Source organism: Epargyreus clarus, unplaced genomic scaffold (genome assembly GCF_041222505.1).
Source record: "Epargyreus clarus isolate Ecla_fem2 unplaced genomic scaffold, WU_Ecla_fem_2.2 ptg000015l, whole genome shotgun sequence".
NCBI classification, from domain to species: Eukaryota; Metazoa; Arthropoda; class Insecta; order Lepidoptera; family Hesperiidae; genus Epargyreus; species Epargyreus clarus.
In genome coordinates, this window is record NW_027332223.1 from 13,554,436 (window position 1) to 13,577,126 (window position 22,691).

The window sequence follows — 22,691 nt, forward strand, 5'->3', positions numbered from 1 at the left end:
CACAAGCTTTAGGCAATAACTTTAGGCAATGCTTGCACAAACATTGAATCAAATGATAAAAAAATGCCTAAAATCCATTCTGTGTAAGAAGTGGGCAAAATACTTTTTCGTAGAGTCCGTCCAACTGTACATAATAAGCACTTGACAACCATATTTCTCGTCGGATTTGTATAATACACGTACAAAGCGGGTAACCCCAAAATGAAATGCTCACGTATTACCTCTAAGTGGAGTTGACTGCGCTTGTTATTTTTACACTACATTTGTTTAAATCTTTGCTCAACAGTTAGCACTTTCATCTGTTAAATCCTTTGTAAAGACCGATTGTTTGATTTCGTGGGGAATTTTTCGGAGAATAATATCTGAGATTTACGTCATTATTTGGATCACGTGGATTTTTTCGATTTATTTGTACTGATTTTGAATTTTATGCGTTACTTTTATACGTTTCTCGTACATATACGTGTAGTGCAAATGTAATTATTGTGTTGTGTGTAAAATTATTTCGTATGGTCAAATATTTGCAAACTTAGCGTGATAAGTATTACCGGCATGACTGTTATGATACGTACCTATAAGTAACATCAAATATCATTAGAAATCTTATTACTTCAAAGATGAAGTCGAACCTTACACAAAGGTTATAATATCGTTGTTTAATCACAGAATCTGTTTTAACGGTCCAAACCAAACCGTCAAAGTAAATGAAGATTATATCACGCCATCATCTTACAGTACTTCATTGTTTAAACAATATTTAATTGTCATAGCGAAGACGAAAATGTATCGATTACTAAGCCAATATACTAATCGAGATTCGATCTTGGCAAACGAGGAAATAATATACAGACGGACTGCTGTGTTTATTAATAGAATATATCGATTACTTCCTACGCCATGGATACCTACCATGCCCCTATTGTTAGTTGGAATGTTGGTTTAAAAATGTATGGAGCGATAATACGAAATTAATTAGAGGCATTGATCTTGGTCGTATTATGAACGATACTTTGTAAGAAATAAAAAAATAGTTGGCGGCTCTTAAGAAAACACGTCGCCAGTAAATTACGTAACTTTTTTGTTAATTTGTATCATAATTATAATAATTAAGTGTGGCACCGAACAAAGTACCAATTATATTTACTTAAGTAATTTAGGTACCTACTGGTTGCTATACAATAAAAGTAAGCCAAAGTAATATTGTTTTTGTTGCAATTCTTTCATGATTTAGTTCTCAAAAGTTATTTCAGTTCAATTAATAGATGTTTAAGTAAAAATATTAATTTTTAAAACCCTTAACATTTCTGTTTTATCAACTAGGAGCGCATAATTGCGAAGAGATTCCGCGTTTATTAATAAAATCGATTTGAGTTTTCTCTTTGTGTTGATCGTGGGAAAGAGCTAACAATAGGGAGAGAGCTCTCAGGTTCACTGCCGCCCTGGTACGTCGTGAAGAAATCGTGAGACCCGTGGGACAGCGCATCCACTGTTACTGTTTAAATAGCTTGCACTCGATCTAACGCGTGCATTCGTACCGGTTTCAACTGTACTCGAAACTTAATAATTCTACCGATTAATTTATGATTTCCTTATAGTCTTATACAGAAAATTATTTAATTAATTCGTTGACGGAGGCTAAAGCAATTAATTACATTACATTGTCCTATTATTTTTCCGTTACATATTCTAGTTATTAAAATGAAACATAAAGTATAAGTACAAATAGAGAAAAATCAATATGTATGAAACGATCATCAGTGTCCCATTAAGTATTTAGGTATCTTCCTATTGAATGTGGATCTTGCGAGAGATTAGTTTTTATTTAAACAAATAATATTGATACTTCATGTTATTATTCAGGTGTTGTAGAGCTATAATTACATATGTGTCGATTTACGGCTACAACTGTTTGTATTATACTTGCGACTCTTCTTAGTAATGTCGTTAAGTAAAATGTATTCTACAAGCGTTAGAATTATCTAGCTTTGCCGACAAACAAATTAAGCAGAACTGTGAATCACCACTACCCTATCCATTTAACTGTTATCATGATTAAATCATTCGCAAACAAGTCTTCGATAGAGACGGACAATCCCATTATAATTTTAGAATATCGACTATTTCGTATTAACTAATTATTAATTTTAAATAACAATATCATCGACCTTATTAATTTGTTTGCAATATTTCGAATAGCAACAACGATAAATTAATTACGCAAGACGAATGTTCGCCGAGGCGAGAGAATAGACGCATAGTTTAGGTATAACAAATTAGTTTACGTATCTACCTGCCCACATCCTACATACATACATTAGCATCCTAAGCAGGCTCTAAGGCGGCCGTGAACTTCGTGTGAACGAACGACTGAGTGAACTAGTGTGAACGAACTCATTTAGGAGTCAAAATGGTGTCTCAATCGCTCGTTTCGTTCAGACGTGACTCCCGTGGTCTTCGTTTCTTGTTGCCAATATTTTCTCGCTTCCCCAATCGTATATCGGCTGCGGCGGCGTTGCAGGTGACCCCGGGCCCCGCCGGTCACGATGGCCAAGCACGTTGGAAACTAATGCCACTGTCAAAACAAACATTACGCCGACGCCTTAAGTTTCAACTTCCTAAGTGGGAGTTATATTTTAATTTATCAGATAATGATGCGGAAATAATAGACAGAAGCAATTGAATGATGGAGTTTCTGGTTCAGATGTTAGTATTCATCTTTATAATATAGGCTTAATTTGGTAATATATTTAGGTTATGAAAATAAAAATCACTAATTATCCTTTGGAAACGGCATTAACCAATTATACAAATATGTTTCTCTACCAAACTTCCACCACTTCCCAAATTTAAAATTATTTGAATTTTATATTTGACATTGACATATGTATTTTTACATGCAAAAATAATAAATATTTTCAAAAGAGCAGTTTTCAATCATTCTTTAGGAAAAATGAACACAGAAAATAACTTGCAGAATTTTCAAATTTAAATAACAATAACAAACTAGCATTCTACACACTTCTTAGTCAAAACCGTACACATTCGCACAAAGGCGTCGCTTTCAGGTGGGAACAGAGTTACAACGCCATTCCGTCGTTCGTTCCTCAGGACTGTTGCAACGTCTATAAAATATAGATCGGTCGGAGCAACATCTGACCGCGTTCACACGGTCGGTAGATTACGGCCAAGTGGTTTCAAACGGAGTGATTGATGCCCGAATGTGCCTTAGCTCAGTATAAACGAATAAACGGATTAGATAGCTCTTTGTTCAATCGTTTTGTTTCTCCGCGGAATAAACGATGACGCATTCATGCCTCGTTTAATGTGACAGATGATCTTTCTAAAGTCTAGTTCAAATCGTCCAGAGGGCGCAAGTTGCACTTTTTCCGTGTGAGATTAAATTTGTATAGTTTATCGCTATTGTTGTTCTGATAGCAAGTTCTAATCTAATTTAGAAAGTTACATTTTAATTAATGAGTTATTGTTATACCACTCGTAGATAGTAGATACCCATGTTCATATTGCATTATTCTTTGGAACAGCCTCTTGCTAGTCGTTGTAATTTAATTCTTTTGAAAGTAGGACATCGAACGCAATAAAAAACCCAATAAATGGAGTAAGTTCAAATATGACGGCATTTGTTATTATTCCTATCTCTTGTGGGTCAAAATGAAGATAGAAATAAGTTTTGCATGCGTGACACGGTATCGTGCTCGTTTATCTAACAATACTACCGCGGGCACGGCATCTCAATTTATTGTATAAAATAAATTAATTTCCTGGCTTTTCCGAGCGTAGGATTGAAGACGACTCTACATAGTTAATGTTATTAAAGGTTTTTGAAGGTTACCAATTACCTATCTGTGGCTTGAACAAAGAAATGAAGCTATATACTATTAAAATTTCACCCATGTGCTATTACCAATTGGTAGTAAGTCGATCTGTCTCTACTGAAAACCGTCAATCAATCCGAGATGGTGTTAATGTTTAGCATGATAAAACTTTCGTATGAAAAACAATGTATTTAATCTCGTTGGTATTAAGCAACAAGTGTTGATGTTTGTTTAGTGACAGCTGTCCATAAAATACGATGGATTGCATACCAACTTAAAGTACGTTCAAAATGATATAAGGCTTTATTCTGATTTAATATTAGTTGTGTTCTTGGCCACCTCAATATCGTCACGATTATGACCAGGATGCAAAAACACTTATGTTTATTTTTTTAGCTTTTGTCAGAAATCGGACTTCGTTGACAGGTGTTGGTTTTAGAGTATGCTGTTCAGGAGTAATTTTTCAAGAACACTTTATCCATCTCCTGGTTTTAGTCCTTTGACTGTTTTCTACAACATCCTAGGGGAAGAAGAAAGTGGGAACACTCTAGGTCAACACCACAGTTTTACCTTAAAACTACCATTAAAATTATTGGTAGACAATTTTAAATACCAAGGCCACAACATATCTTCAAACCTATTCTATAATTGGGACTAGTGACCATTACATACATGGTAGGAATAATTTGATCCTTTTTTGCTAGAATTTGCCTCCACCCACATCATAAGGAGACGTTTTTTCCCGCACATATGACGTGTTCCTGCATCGAAAACCTATTCGAAAATCACAGTTAAGAATAAATAGATTTCAATGAACTTTTAACAATTTGTAATGGGTATGACTAATGTGCATGACTTTTAGGGTTCCGTACCCAAAGGGTAAAAACGAAACCCTATTACTAAGACTTCGCTGTCTGTCCGTCTGTCCGTCCGTCACAGGGTTCTATATCTGGAACCGTAATAGGTAGACACTTGAATTTTGACAGAGAATGCATAATGACGGCCGCTATCACAAATACTAAAAATAAAAAAATGTTGAAAATAAATGGGGGTCGTCATACAAAAAACCGCTAATAAAATAATTTAACCGTAATAGGTAGACAGTTCCAATTTTCACAATGTATTTACTTCAGTGGCTGCTATAATAACAAATACTAAAAATAAAAAAATATCAAAATGTTGGCGGAACCCTCCATGTGCGAGTTCGAGTCGTACTTGGCCAATTATTTGAGCTTGCATACTTGAGATTATTATGATAATGTTCAGTACAACAGGTTTGACAGCCGTGTTAACAATATTATCACTTAATATAATAATAACCATGACATAATCTTAATAATAAAATGTGTGTGGGTGTGCAGATTAAATACTAAAACTCAAAACAAATGTACCTACTTTCTATAGGACTGGACAGGAAATAAGCATGCAGTGCACTTGATTTTTTTTTTATAATATAGGAGTATCTAGCAGACGAGCATGCAGTCCGCCTGATGGTAAGTGGCTACTGCCGCCCATGGACATCTGTAATCAACTTCAGATAGGATTAGATATTCCTACCTGAGATCGGCCGTTACCCCTAAGGACTTAGCTGGAATGCCTCGGAAAAGTATGTCTCCCTTAACCACACCCTTCAAAACGGAACACAGCAGCGCCTAATACTGCTGTTATTAGGCAGAAATAGGTGTGACGGTGGTGCCACCGGAGTCTAACAACAAAGGGTTCTATTACCTTCAATGGTACTCGTATGTGGTCATTACCCGTCAAGAAAATGTGAGTACACAAACGCATTCTCGAATCCAACTATTGTCTTAGGAAGTTGTTTTCTCTAAAAATAAGAAGTTATAAAATTAAAGTCTGTCCAAATTTCCAATTAGAGGTTTGTCAACTTCATCATTGTGAATATTATACTTTATAGTTTACAGTAAAATTATGTTTTTTACTTAGTAGTGGTTTGGTAAAGTTTATAGGTTAGTGTTTTGACTTAAAGCTTAATATGACGCGTACTTATTTCTGTACTCCTACCATGAGTTTTTACGTTTTGACAAATATGACTGTTTTGGTATTTGTTTCAATGGCTTGGTGGAATGGTGTCCAGCTGTTGACATTTTCTGCACTCCCCTTGCTGAACTTCGCAGCGCGGTAGGAGAGTACATTGCAAAACTTTAAAACGAATTGGAGTTTCTGTAATGTTTTATTGCTTTATTTTATGTGATAATAAATAAATAAATAAATAAATACTTGTCAAAACGTAAAAAGTCATGGTAAGGGTACTGAACATACATGACCTTAAAGTCGCTAGTAACGATGCCGTAGATAGTAGGCAGTAGTGACCTCTAACCAATATTGCTTAACCGTTTCTCACTTTAGCTACGTAATAAAAATAACTTCTCCCCATGCACGTGTGCGCTAGCCTTTACGAGACAAAGGAGTTAATTATGTGAATATGCCTTACACTTTCACTCTCATCTCCCAAGCATAATTAAATCGAAAATTTATTACAACCGTTTGGCAATCCTAACACATTAGTTTAACAAAGAGAAGCAATCAATTACTCTAAGATACGATCCCGCTATAATTAATGAAGCTGAGCTCTTCGATAATTAAGCTACATCTATGGCCTACATACGATACATGTGAAGTTAGTTAAGTATAATTTTGTTATGCTTATACAAGTTAAGCGCGGTTAAGTTATGATAAGTACAAGTCGTGTAAGAGATTTAACGTGATTATTATGTCAAAGTGCTTTTTGATGAAAAAAAATTAAGAGGAATAGAGGTATGTTAAGCTACCATTTCGAAGACCAATTTATTTTTGTAATAGATAATCGCTATAGTTTACAATTTTATTTAAGTTTAATAACAATATAAATTTAAACAATAAACAATTTAACACTATTTAAAATAAAATAAAACGAATACAATTAACACTAAAATTTATAAATAAAATAAATGAGCCAAATCGCTGCCCCGTGGAAGTGTACCCAAGATACTAGCAGCATTACCTCGCTGAATTGACAAACTAATTTGTTGGCCGAGGTAAGCTCCAGCTCTTGGGTCACCGGAGGCCTCAATCAGGCGCGAAGACAATTCTTTATAGAAATGCTTCGCTTCTGGTCCCCACGGTCCCATCGTCTCGACTGCGAAAGGCACAAACATGTAACTCTGTGAGATGTTAGCATATTTGCGCCGCTTCACAGCCTCAGCAGATTCAGCCGCCGCTCCAGCACGCATCGAGGTCGCCTGTATATGAGATGGAGCCATGGTATCAACACATGTGGCATCCCATACCAAGGACCTCCCCTGTTTCCAGGGCACGAGTGTCAATCCATCAGGCCGCTTGCCATCATCACGCACTATACCTTTCGGCTCTAGAGTGGCCGGTACGTTGATGGTGACAAGGGCCCGACGGATGACATCGTTGATGCTTGCGTGGCGCGACATACGGCCGGCACTGCGTTGACACGACAGACCGTGATGACCAGACTGACCGACGCCTTCTCCACAGACACAACGATGTGGCTCATTTATTTTTAAGCCAAGACGCAGACACACACATAGGGACAAAGTGGAATTATCCAAAAGAGTCCCTATGTTGCTCGATGGAAGAGCCTGTAGCCAGAAACCTGACTCTCGCTCCGATACTGCTAAAAGACGAGCCCGCTCTGTAATACCATCTGTCGAATTCAAAAGTGATTCATGGGTTAATTTACAGAGGGGCTCGTCCCATAATTTTTGGACGTGTAATAATTTGGGATAATTTTGATTTGGGCAGGCCAATACCCAAGCAGATTTGGCTTCACTCATGTACGCAACGTCGTAGGTAATTAGTGATTTTGATAAAATTTTCGAAACTAGGTCTTGTGTACTATGAGTTGAAGACAAAAATGCCGGGAGAGAAACACTAGAAATTTTGCGTACTCCCAAACCCCCGTATCTAATAGGTAAAGAGGCTTGGGTCCAAGCGCGGTCCGAAATTTGACAATTAGATACTGATGATAATGTGTTAAGGATGATGGTATCAATGTCATTTAAAATGTTCGAAAACTTGAAAAAGGGACTACATCTAAGAAAATATATAAATTTAGGGGCAAATAGACAATTACGAATAAGGAATAATGCCATATGAGAATTAATTTTAAATAATCTGTCTGAAACGTTGTGAAAATTTTGAATTTGATTTTGGGCGAATGAAGGAATTGAATCTGCAAAAACAGGTGCACCTAGTAAGTGAAGAGAGTCCTTGTCGAGAATTTTAATATTTGGGGCCAAAAAGTTAAACTTATTAATTATCTGTTTCTTTTCTTCTTGAGATATTGCAGAATTTATGTATAATTCACATTTTGAAAAATTTATGTCCAGTCCAATTCCTTTAAATTTATGTATTAAATATTCCAAATCACCTAGAACAGAACTCACTTCACCACCTAGAGTGCCATCATCCAAATACCAGACATTTAATTTAGAATTTAATCGTGATATGATTGGATGAATAGCCAAACTGAAAATGGCCGGCCCAAGGGGGTCACCCTGCTGGCAACCAACTGAAGACGAAATGGAATGATTGCGATACATTAATTTTGATGGTGAACTATAACATTGCCAAATATATTTATAAATAAATGGAACATTGTTTTTAATTTCTCTTAGCAGGGGACCCCTATCAACCGAATTGAATGCATTTTTGACATCAAGCTTCAATAGCACTTCACCTCCTTTGTTTAATAAAAACGTTCGTGTTGCGTGAACTGCAGCCTCACAACCACCTTTGCTTCCAAAGCCTAGTTGTATTGGAGAGCATTTTTCAGTAATAGTACTTCCTATATGCTTACAACAGACTTTGGAAGCAAGCCGACGAAACGTACAGCCCACAGCAATAGGCCTTATACCGCCATCTTTTTTTTTTAAGGCACAAATATTTGCGCCATATAATATGGCGGTAATGTCGTTATTTACTTTGCCTTGTAACATGAAATTTATTAATTGTGTAATGTCTTCAAGCAAGACTCTGCCAGCCTCGCCTGTTGCACCACACGTGAGGTCTTTTAAGTGCTGCGGAGTAAAACCATCCAGACCGCCAGCAGAGCCATGCTTGAAGGACATTAATGCAGATAGTACTTCCTTCATATTCACTTGCAGGAAGTTGTCGTCAGGAAGGGGAGGATCTGGGAGATGAAGTGCTAATGGAGCAGTTGGATGTTTGTCTTTTAGAGCCGAAAGGGTATCTGAGGAGTCAGGAGCGATGGTGTCGTTGGAAAAAAGTAAATTTGAAGCACCTTTGATGTCACCGTCATTAATTTTGTTTTCGATTTTCTTGTAAATGTTTCTGAAAGATAAATTTTGTTTTGAAAAAATGTCTAAAGAAGTAGGGTTTGTGCAATTTGATTTAATAATTTTCGTTAGAGATTTATTTCCATTTTTTTTTGCATGTAATTTAAAATATACAAATGTCAAAAGATGCTCCCAGCTTTCGACAGAGTTTTGCGAAATTGCATTACGTATAGCTTTAGAAAGACTTGTGGCAACAGTAATACGAGCACCTCTTGGAATTCGTTTTACTATTGCCACATTATTTTTAAAAAAACTTAGGGTTTCGGAAAATGATTTATTTACAGAAATAGGGCATGAATTGGGAAGAGATGGTTGGAATTGAGAAGTTGAACAATCATTTCGATAAGATACATCTTTATGTATTCTACCGATATGAATGTTCAATCCTTTTGTACCTTTGAAAAATCTTGGCTGGGAACATAAATTACACTGAACTAAATTTGGATAGACAACATCGCTATGCTGGCTACAGTTGCCTGCGCTTGGGACAGGAACAACGGGCATTAACAGACTTAAAACTATAGAACATACAAATTATAATCGAAAAACAAAACTAAAAATAAACACTTAAAAAATCACTTCACATAACTGAAACACTTGATCTGAAAGTTGACATAGTTTGTTATGATCGCCACCACGTTTTTTTAAGGATTCTCGTTATAGCTTTATTCAGTTTTAGCTTCAGTAAATATCATAAATTCTTGCATTTATTGAAATATAGTGTATTTAATGAGGATTTCTTGACAACCAAACTTCAAAAATGGCATACAATGTTTTCTAGGCAATGTATTGCAGTGAAATATAGACACAAATTAACGCAAAGCACTTTATATTATATATTAATACATTATTATTGCCTTCTTTATTGTGTCTTAACATTTAAATGGGCAAATAATGTTTAAATAATCATTTTATTAATTTTATAAAATACGGAACAAACTGTCACTTTATTTTTTCAATAATTTTCCAATAATATATTTTTGTAATTATAATTTATATTCATAATTTCTGTTAAAAAGTTTTGGTCTCTAAAATAATTTTTGAGTTATAATTTGTCTTCAATATTCTTTTGAGAGTAAATTATAATTGTTTTTATTGAGTACTAATGATTTTATTGACGAAATTAAATACACTGGCCATATTTTAGACGCGAATCGGCATAAATATCCCACGTCTTTTACAAGTACCTAATTCTTATTACTTATATGTTAAACATGTATTTTATGTAAGTGAAAATGTGTATATAGTAATCACGCAATAAAATCCTACACTAAAGTCTATAAAATAAAATTTATAGGCAGTGTTGCTAATTCCGATTACCTACTATTTAATTAGAATCCATGATGTTTCAATTTAGTCCTCAGAAGCAATGCGTTCGAAGTCTTGACTTGGATTTTCGTCTTGTGTAAAATTCATCACAAAAATGTTTATTGGCAGTAGTGATAAATAACCACCACGTGGACCGCATAGGTACCTATTCATTTGTCTACAGTAGAAAATGCCTTTAATTCTAAAAAAAAATATCTATTCATACGTCTTATAATTCGACATCGTTTTCGGTACGTCAGTGCCACAACGCATAGTCGGTAGATGGCCTAAAATAAGCAGAAGTACCATTCGATTCTAAGTAGGCGAGTCATATGCAAGGGTCGGGTTCACGACCTGCATTACTATGCGCTAGGCACACGTCCAGACACGTGGGAATGAGTAGGTAACGCCCTTCCGAGAAGCTACTGTGCGTGTCGGTTTACTTTGGTAGAACCAGGTATCTTGTTGTGACACAGGATTATGACATGTTTTTCATTGCGGTTGGGATACAGAGTTCCAGGTTTGGTTCCTGGTTGGGTATTGTGTAGATCATGAATTTAGATTTCTGTTTTATGTCTCTGAGTGTTTGTGAAATCGTATTTGTATAAAGTGGGAATCTTAGTGAAATTCTACTTAAATCTTTGTTTGCGAAAAACGCCTTATGGCGAATGCTTTGAGAAGTGCGTAATAACGTGAAAGCCTATTTTTATCTTTTTGACACATTTATCATCGTCATTGTGTTATCGTGTAGTTTAAGCCGGTAAAAAACGCAGAAAATCGCCCTCACGAGAAAGTGGTTACATGATGGATTTTTCTACGTGAGTTAGGTTAGGTTATGTTTTATGTCAACAATGTGAAGGTTATGTCTAGGTTATAGAAATAGGCGAATGTTTTCATAATACTTCATTCATACAGTGAACAGATTAAGTCAGGTCAGTTTACATTAGGTAAAGTTGGGTTAGGTTAGGTTATGTTTTATTTCTACAAACATTGGTAAGGTTTCCGTAATCAGATCAAACCCTATAAGGGATACCTTAAGTAGAACGGTACACTAATGACTCCATCTTCAATCCTAAGACTTTTTGCTCATTATTATGAATAACGTGCCTTATTCTAGAAGGAAATAGTGTAAAAACCGATTATATTCAAATTGCCTCAGTTTGCGTGAGAATAGAGTCTTGAGCGTGTACTTTCGACGTATGCTTATTCTGACCCACTTTCTATACTGTGCTGGTACATTTAAATTGAATTTCGTATAAGGAGTGACTATTTAGTGCTGGAATAAGGATATTGTTTTGTGAGAAAGGTCTCCAAGGTATGTGAAATTTACCAATACGCACTTGGTCAGCGCGGTGGACTATGGCCTAATTCTTCTCATTTTGAGAGGAGACCAGTGCCCAGCAGTGAGACAGTAATGGGTTGACGAGATCAGAGATAGATAATAAATCAATGTAATGTTACAGTCTTTATTTTTAAGGAAATATATCATCATAATTGCTTGAGCCTTTATCATTATCATATGTAGACACAGACAGACAGACAATTTGTTTTGCTTACGATAAATATTTATCAAACTATCAAAGTTATAATAATTTAGTGCAAAGTCGCGGGACTAAGCTAGTCATATGAAGTACTTTTCAATTCATATTCAAATAATGTGCATACGTATTTACATTACAATGGCTCGGTATAATCTCTAACTCTATATTTCTGAATCTTTTCTATTTCGGTCGCTTCCATTGTTAGGGAAAATACGAGATCTGCGCATTATGCACAATAAAGTATGAGTACGTTTACTGTTGCGCAAATTTCTCAGAGTCATGAGTTTGACTAGACTTAGAATAAAACTTGAGAAAGTAGGTCTTACTTAAATAATTTAGGAGAAACATTTTGAATCGAAAATATAACCTAAAGTTATATGTATTCAAAGATTTTCAAAGATTTATTTAAAGTTATATGTATTATTTAAGGTACCACCATATACCATCAGTATTTGAAGAAGATCATAGAATCCTTTGCGTTTCCTCCCCGGGGGCACTACCATTAAACCATTTTTGCCCAATAACAGCAGTGTCAAGCGCAGTTGTGTTCCGACATACTTACCTGAAGCGTTCCAACCTAGTCCTCAGAGGCATCTGTAGCTAACCTCAGCTAGTAATGTTATCTGGGGTTCATTACGGATGTCCATGGACGTCACTTAAATTGTGGACGACATGTAATCGCTTGCTACCTCCACGCAAAAAAAAAAGTATATAGGAACATTTACCAGATATTTCTAGCTAGTATGATAGAAATTCTTGGTATTTAAGTTACGTATCTAAAGATATCTTTTGAAATCTTTGAACAAAGATTTCCTCAAGCGTCATCTTATAGTACTTTGTGTCAAAATAATTACGTAAAGGAATGACGTTCAAAGGAGTTGACGTCTTATTAACGCGAGTAACAGTGCTATAAAGGGCTAAATGTTTCTTTCAAATTACGGTTTCTTATAAAGTGTGTTTGCAACTGTTTCCTCTCCTTCGGTTAAAATGAATGGTTGGTTGGATGACTATACTTTTATAAGTAGGTGGATAATCTTTAAGTACGCTCTCGTGCCTCGGAGGTTTAGATCTGTTGGCTGTTGATTCGAGCATCATTTGTTAAACCTTGTCAAAAGACTTTTGGTCTTGAAATTTTCGACTGTAACGGTTACTTTTCTGTGCCATTACACTAAAACAACATAGTTGTAGATGGTTCAGTACCCTTAGTATAAAAGTTTACGTTTTTACAAAGATGTCTGTTTTTGTATTTGTTTATGTATTTCCCATATATTTCCAATAATTTCTTAAAGAGTTCGCTAGGGGCGCTGATTGGAAATGTATGGGCAAATACGTAAACAAATACAAAAACAATCATTTTTGTAAAAACGTAAAACTCATACTAAGGGTGCAGGTTGCCTAGTTATACAGAATTAATTCTGGTATCACGTGGTACGAGCGGTACACCATGTAATCTTTGACTGAGCGTATTTGTAGCGATATTTAAAGTTGTAACATTACAAGCATGCTCAACGTTTGACATTATGTTTGTTTGTGTAACGTATGTAATGGTAACATTTCATATAGTGTAGACTTTGCAAGTATCGTTATAGTCCGCGTAAAGCTGCTAGTCCGCTCTGAATATAGAAATGAATGGCGTCGCCATAGTAAATTGTATGACACCTGCTCGCAACAACTTCAGAGCGGGGTAGCAGTTTGGCGCGGACTATACTCACTAAGAATCTGTTCAATCCATTCTCATCATCATGCGACAACTCATCAAGAGTTGCTTAACTTTAACTTTAATCACGTTTCCTTATCAAATTGAAGATTGCTAAAGGTTTTTCACACGGTTCTTATTGAAATATCAATACGCACTGCGTGGGCCGTAATTGTTTTGAACCCACGTATTTTTATTTGATTGACCTGACCTCTGTGGAAATGTTAGGAACAGCAAGTTAACAAGCGCATTACCGTTTGCCTTGTTCGTCATCCTCAATGTTTGTGGCTATCAATTATTTTTATATCAAATTTAATTTCATAGATTAATTGATTTAATCTTAAATCGTAAATGTTACTTTTTGCATAACCTAATAAGTATTACTGCTACTATGATTTTAAGACGGTAATAACTGATTGTCACTTGCTTTAAATGTGTCACCCTTAGTGTGGTAAGGGAGACAGACTTTTCCGAGGCGTTCCAGCTTAGTCCTCAGGGGTAGCGGCGCATCTGTGGCCGACCTTAGGTGGGAATATCCAATCTTATCTGGGGTTGATTACAGATGTCCATGGGCGACAGTAGCCACTGTACCATCAGGTGAACTGCATGTTCGTCTGCTACTCTTATATTATAAAAAAAATGAATAAAAAAGGCTCGATCTTCCTCTCAGACCAAACGTTTAGCACAATGTTTAAGCTCTTCTCTGACTTTACTCTGAACTTAAATACAATAATAGGATAGTGTCAGGAGACATATGTTGTACGTTAGCTCGAACAAAATGAAAAATAAGACATGAAACCTTAATATTAAATCATAGATGACTAAAAAGAAAAACCATTCATAGAGCTAGTAAAAAAATCATACCGACAGAAACGTCATATATATATTCCAAGAACGTTACCAGGTGGACGTTTGAAATTGGCGATACCGTTCGGAAACTACCAGTATCGGTTACCGGTATCGCATACCGGTATCTTACCGGTATCGATACCTGCCACACTGGTCCGCCTGCTTCCGGACGGATGCGGGCTTTCCTTTGCCGAGGAAGTCGCGTTCATTATTTTCTTATCACTAATTGGTGGTTGATAACGTGGCTGTTGTACGTTCGTTATCGCTCTGTGCTTACGTGTAAGTGCTTAGTTGTGTTTGTTTATTTGTTGCTTTTAGGGTTTTGTAAAGAGGAACTAATACTATGTCTGTATGTAGGTATGTCTGTTTCTGAGGGATTCAAAAAGTATAACATAAAAGTAATGTATCATTTTTGTCATACATTTATATAAAAACTTACAAACATTTTGCAGAATAATTCTAGCGAAAAGTAGCAGTTGTAACCGAATATAATTAATAAAATTTTTGAAATTATAAGTCTTAAGACAAATACGAGGTATATTATAACGGACTCTTTAGTGCGTCGGAGACCGAATTGGAATTTGAAGGTTAATTCTTTTGGAAATTATTAAAAAAAAATCTGACTAACATTATAATTATCCGATAGTCCAATGACACGCGAATTAAAAAAAAAAACATATGAAATTACATTTAAATATGGACTTAATATCCGATAAAACTTTGATTGCTTGGCAAAGTCAATATTTGGTCAATGTTAGACCAACATCACACCTGATTAAATTTGAGCACGGTATTCCCTAGCTTTCACACAGCCTGCCAAACCGGAATACGAATATTAAGCGCAATCGTCACTATAAGTTTGTATCCAGCCGAGAATAGATCATTTTGATGCGCTGTAGAGAATCCGTAAGTGTTTGGCGGTCATTCTCACGCCTCAGGGCCTATCAGACCCTCACCTTTATTTCTAATGAGATTGAGTCGGATTTAAAAGATGTTAGAAGCCTGTACGGGTTGAGTTCTCCAAAATTCAAATGTTTCCAGTCCATTACATTAGACGTGGCGTGTAATGCGTGAAGTTAGGCGGTTTGTAGACTTTATAGCGGTTCTCAATCTTTTTTCGTATCGTCGACATTTAAAGACATTTCTTTTATAGCGTACTCCAAACATCGGCAAAAAAGGAATTTCTACATAAATAATATTTCTCTGCAATAGTCTTCCGATTTTTGCTTTATTTAGACAATACACAAATCAACCGCTCCCTTAGTCCCTCCAACGCCGTCGATTTTTTGCGCTCTTAACTCTTAACTCTTTCAAGCGCTCACAAGGGGTCATTATCGCCCACTTTGAGAACCACTGCGTTATAGTCATACCGAGATGCATTTATGAGATTGTCCGACAACTGTTTTAACGACTTTAATCAGGTTTTGTTTTTCTCGAGTCACGTACGTCTGTTTAATTTAGTTCTCACCATCCGTCATATTATTATGATCTCTTGTTTCTTATATGAATAAATAATTCATCAAAATATATTCTGTACTTTATCTCTGCAAACTCATTGTGCATTAATATTTATGTTTATTCAAGAACATTGTGAATAGGGGTTTTTAATTTCCGTTTATAACATCTTGAAAAAGAGTAAGAAGAAGTAATACATTTTGAGAAGTATTCTAATAACAACATATTTACCTCTCTATTTCAATTTTTTTCAATACTACATCTTACAATGACAAAGGACGTAAATTTGTGAATGTTTCTTTTTATAATGTAAATGTATCAAAGGAGCATGTATTTCTTGTGTAAATTTGTAATCGATCTCATATAAGAATAGTCCTGCCAAAGATCAGGTAGAGATGCATTGCAATTTTTGAGGACTAAGTTAGAATGCCTCGGATAAATATGGCTCTCTTACCACACATTTCAATCCGGAATACATTCTTCGCTTCGCTTCGCTTAACACTGCTGCTATTAGACAAAAATAAGTGTAGCGATGGTACCTCCGAAGTCGAACCACAACGGGTTCTTTAAATATGCTTGTATTTATTAATAATTAAGGTCATGTCCTGTAATTTCGTAAAGATGTGTCCAAAAGTCCGCGTAGGCGAGCATTATAATATGCGTGTGGGCGGGGCCGACGTCAAAAGGTCTAACATTGAAGTGACTGCACGACAACTTACAAAGTTTAAAATAAATATAAACGTTGATAATCTTAAGTGGATAAAGTGTAATACTTGTTCAAATTTAAGTATAAATATTGAACTGCGTTTTTTTGTTTAAGTGGATAAATTAATATTTGTTAAAACTTAGCTGTAATTATTGTCCATGTGTTATTGGCATCTGTGCTGCTGTATTTCGCTTTAGGTCTGATACGAGGGATGATTGAATAAAATGTAAAAAATCTTTATTGTACTATTAATATTTTATACAGTATTAGTAGGTCTTCAAAATAATAATCTTTGAAATTTGTAAGCGAAAGAAGTCCTGTTTGATTATTTTGTAAAGATATCGTCGTTAAAATGTTCGAAATTGGCGGTTATAGATATAAAATATAATATAAATGTAGATTTCGATAATTACACGATTTCGATACTTCAGCAATTAGTACATAGGGCTCCTGGTCTACTTAGGGTCAGTTACAGGCCCTTTAAAATTAAACGAAGTGCACATTACCAAGTCGAGCATAATTTATAATTATAACAGGATTTCTTTATCACGCAAGCATCTGTACTTTTATGTTTGTATTGTTTATTTTTATTGTAACTACTATAATGTATGTTAAATACTCTATCAAATTAAAGAAATATGTAGTAAGCATTTGGTTAAATGGGAAAACTATGTAAAAGGTATTATTTTCAATGTTACATATACATTTTAATAATAATCTTTTCAAAGTACAAATTTAGTAAGTGTATCAATAAGTAATTCTCATTTTCTCTTTACAGGTATCGACTATAGGGGCGTATGTTATTATCAACTTTAATATTTTCTGAGTAAGTAAATATTGCCATCAATTGTGAAGAGAGATCCGTTCCTAGCAGAGGAGTCTGAAAAGGGGGTGCAGTAAAATATACCAACTTGATGTATTTTACCGCAACTACAATTTTATATTAACTATTAAATTACATGTTCTTAAATAGCCATAAACTATTAAAATGTGCACAGAGCCTTATTTATATTGAATCAAACGGAATATTAACAGAAACTGCATTTACTTCTCATTCTATCCGCACCCAACTATTTATGCTTCCATCCCAGTTTCCCTGTAATTAGTGGCCAGGGATATCTATTACTGCTTCTATAATATAATCCGTTGTGCTCCATCATCGTATATTGATGGATCTCACAGATAGTTATCAGTTTAATTGCATGAAACCAACTACCGAAGCGAGTGTTGATGATGATTTACTTCAACTCTTTAGCGACCGTGATAATTCTTATCATTTCCTTTTTAGCGGGTTCTGTAGGACAGGATCGGTTTAAATTGGTCGATTAGTTATCATTAAGGGTTTTAGTGCGTGTGTTAAGGTGGTTTGCTGTAGGTAGAGGATTTAATTTGAATCCAATAAAAAAGTTAAATTAAATGGATTAAATTGATATTTGAAATTGAATGGATATTTTGAAAAATCTTCCAATAGGCTTGTGATCCTACCAAATAAGGGTTTTCTTGTCTTCTACAAGTAGTTCGAACATTAGGCCTCACTGTCCTCAGTGATAATACAGATGCAATACCGATAGTTGTGTGTATAGAGTACTACTATATTCTTCAAACTACTCGTATAATAGAGCAGAATTTGACACTGTTGTTAGACAAATATAAGTGTGGTAATCGTTCCACGAGAGGTATTGCCACTTTTAAATTTATTTATATACCCATTGTATAACCAGATGTTCTAAATGGAGGTGCATGTTATTTGAAATAAAATAAAGAAACATGTTTTATCTTAATACCTGTGTTTATTGACTATTAATGTAATTTATTGAGGTCTCTGATATATGAGATGACTGCTGATGCAAAACACAGTTTAATTTAAAATTATTAATTATTTTATATTAAATTCGTTGACTGTAATACCAACACAGGTAGAAGAGTTATTAAAGTGGGCAGTGGCATATAAATATAAATTATATAAGCATAATTGGCACTCAAATCCGTGGGAAAATGTGATGTAGATAAGGCGTATGAGTGGCTTCATACAATTGTACCTAAAGTTTCGGTTTGAATTGAGAAATAACAAAAGAGTAAAGACATTTTATGGTATAAATTTAGTGGTTCCGGCGACAAATTAAAAAAAGTACTAAGTAAAGAAAGAAAAAGAAATATTTTCATATATGTATGTAGTTGTTTTTTTTTATTTGTTCTACTAAACTTGGTACTTAAAGTTAACATTTGTATTTACATATTTGTACAGATAAGTGAGAAAATTCTACATTTTATTCTCTATAATATTTTTTTAAATTGCCGAATAGATGATTCTAGGTTTTGATTAAAAGATAAATGCATAAATTCTATACTAAAATAACGAAACGGGTAATCATATTTTTAACGTTAAAATAATACTCACATTATTTTTCAAATCTGTAAATTTATAATTTCTTCAAAATTATTAGCTACATAGAAGCGTTTCCCCCAAGATTTCATAATATGAAATTATGCTAATAGAATGGTTTCCGTTTATGCGATACGAGATGCGGACCCCTAAATATACTCGTTTCGCGTCCGGGAGAGAAACGAACTTGAATAACCTGTCGCGACGGCTAGTGAGTAATTTCTTGACGGCCCCTACAGACATTTCGTATGTTTGTATGTTTCACGGATGCCGAGAGTAGGTAATGCACTGGTTTCATTAATTTTCGTCAGAGAGTATGGTGGACTTTTTTCTATGTAGGGGAAAATAAGTATGTAAGTTATTGTAGTAGTGTGTATTGGGATGGTTAACGATGGGACTGGATTAATATTAGTATTGTAGATGTTTTTTTCGACTGAATTTCATAGAGCTGTATTGCACCAAAAAGCAATAGGTATTAGCGAAGGGTTGAAACGCGTCACTCAACTGTCCGAGGTTCTTTTAAGCTTTTTAAGATGGACTTTTCCGTGCACATTGCAGCGTTAATTAATTTTATAAGACAGACAATGTGGCGGTTCAGTCGGGCTACGTAGAGTTCTACCACCTTTAAATACTTCTGCCGGATAATGATACAATACATAATAAATGGCCACTTAACACCAGGTGGACAGAATTTCCGTTTGCGTTAGGGTTGCCATCTTATTAAAAAATACATGCTTTTTAAAAAAATATTCTACAAAATACTATACACTACTATACTATACTAGAAGTATAGTACACATTATACATTTTTCTGAATACCTTCTTTGTCGAAAAATATGTTAATTAGATTGAGATTTCATTAAATATTTATTTGGTTAATGACCTTTTTCCCCTCGACATACTATAAAATATATACATAGGGAAAACATAACATACACAAAGTGTGAGTGTTTGTATTGTCCCACACTTTTTATTTTCCTTTTTTTTTACAGGTGACAGCCCTAATCTGTCTTAAGTCTTAAGTAAAATAAATAACTTTGTTTCTTCGAATGCCAGACAATTTCAGACAAACATAAACGGTTAATTGCACCGGATATACCATGTACAGTTGTACACATAAATAATACTTGACTCACTGAAATTAAAGTATTTCGGCATTTTGAGCTAATCTGGATCTCGACTGCGCTTTCGCTAATTTTGAAACCTTAATTATTTTTAAAGAATGCAAATTTTTAACGAATCTGTTTCCAAGTGTGGTTTTGGTCAGCTTTATCAAATTACACTTACATCAGGTTTGGGAATGATTAATGTTACTTTAATTTATTTGATTTGATTGATTATTTGATTAAATATATTTTATAAATAATACTACAATTTAACTTTATGTAGCAAATGTGTCAGTTAATCTGATGATATGTAGCCATTGCCTGTATACGCTTACAAACATATTTTTGAGGAGCAATTGAGCGGGCAGTCCACCTGATAGTAACTGTCAACTGTCGTCAATGGATACCTGTAACCAACTTCTTCTACCTGATAGTAATCACAGATGCCTTGCCACCCTTGAGGACAAATATGGTCCTCTCATATGTCAATAAGTTAGCATCCACACCCTTCAAAGTGAAACTCACGCTAAAAATAGAGGTTAGGATGGACCCTCGCTCAACTATATTTCTTTTAACTTTCAATATGTTATCAATCCTATCTTATATCTGTAATCAATCCCCTATCCTGAGATCGGTCATAATACTAAAGACCTGACGACTAAGCTAAAATTCCTAGTATCCTCTTCCCACACCGTTTACCAGAAAATAGCTTGTTATTGCTGTTATAGGACAGACATAACATAATATCTATAAACAAGAAAGCAAGAATCTCTATAAGGAATACATTCTTGCATCATAATGCTACTAGGTAAGATAGTACCTAATTGATACCTAATTAATTAACTCACGATCTATTACAGTACACGTGTCAACTAATTACGAGATACGAGAGCCTTATTGGTTGTTTATCGATGGTCGAATATGGTTCTTAAGGTCTTTATATAGTGTCTTTGGCGCCGCGACTGTACAAAGTTCTAGCAAAAAATGTTTTTTTGTTAAATAGAAGCAACATGTAGGGAATTCGGTGAAAAATGCAGCTGGATTAGATGTCTGTGTAAAAAGATGGATTAAATGTCTTTATAAATCCTATGATTAAATTACTCTTGTGGATAAGTGGATTAGTATTAGGTAGTATTGTGTTATAAAGTCTGATAGGTTTATGCCTAAGCTTTTTTAAATGTCTGACTAATAATTCGTAAAAAGATAAGAAAAAAATGGGAAGGTTGTGTAACACATAATGAGGCTTTTATGTTATAAATTGATGTCCACTTCTTTCTAAGATTATTTATCTGTTACATGCAATGCATACATTAACTTCCACTTTCAGAAAATAAATCAAAATTCGTCATTCAGATGTGTGTTATCCCAGAATCGAACATGAACTTCTGTGTTTTCTAACGTTATATTAACTGCTCTACCACGCAAGTCAACCACACTAAATAATGTCACTCAATTGAAATTATATATTTTTTTGTAAATATAAAATTTAATATATGGTAAAGAAACACATGGAAGTTAAAACACAAATAGATATTGTTCTTATATATGGAACAATTTTAATTCTTTAACTGTTTGAAATTAACACATCCAAAAATACAAAATATGGATACGTTTTGTGTTCAGTGTCAAAATATATAGATTATTGATTCTATGTAAATCGCAATCGGCCGAGCATACAAATACTGTATCAAATATGGTTCGTGAATATAATTCTTAGATAAATAGGCAATTGCGAAATTGATGAATGCCCAATAAGGTCCAGTGTTTGGTATCTTGTCGAATTAATTCAATGTGATTTTAATACGGATCGATCTCGCTAAGGATATTACAGTTTCTTGTAATCTGTTTGAAGTAATGATTTATTTTGTTTGCCCCTATAATTTATAACTAAAGCACGTTAATCCAATGATTTGTTGTGCGTTGGCGTCAGACCAAACACCTTATGAAATGTGAACTGTCGTGATTCGTGATATAGTGCGTAGGAGTTTAGGTATAAGGTTATGTCTGAAATATTTAGATAAGGACGTAGAAAGGAAACTCTTCAACGACCAGCCTACGGTACTATACACTGCTATTGCGCTGTAAGCTTCGGATGTTATGTGATGGTTCGTCCATTAACGTATAAGAAAAAGAAAACGTTATTTTCGGAGCTATGATACATTATTTTTCATACTTTACGTCTTTTGGACGAAGATACTATTTATAGGTATAGTCTGGGTATATATAATTTTGTGACTGGTCTTATACATGCAAAAATGCCATTAAAATACATAAAAATACAACAGATGTAGCAATAAGCACGGAGTGCGTTAACAAATTTCGGCATTGCACGCAGTAGGTACTGTGGACTACACGATAACTATCTGGAAATTATTTGGTTTGACTGCGCGTTTTGCATCTCTTGCTTATGTTATAGATTCTTGCCAATCCCTTATACACTCTGCGACAGCCACGAAAAGATATGATATCTACCTACCATACTATATA

General features: G+C 34.7%; 1 protein-coding gene across 1 annotated transcript; it reads right to left on the reverse strand.

Moving 5' to 3' along the window:
- Positions 1–6,673: 6,673 nt before the first annotated feature.
- On the reverse strand, positions 6,674–9,966 carry LOC140748297 (uncharacterized). Its single transcript, XM_073081097.1, has one exon. The coding sequence runs from the start codon at positions 9,662–9,664 to the stop codon at positions 6,767–6,769; it is 2,898 nt and encodes a 965-aa protein (XP_072937198.1). The 5' UTR covers positions 9,665–9,966; the 3' UTR covers positions 6,674–6,766.
- Between the last annotated feature and the right edge of the window lie 12,725 nt (positions 9,967–22,691).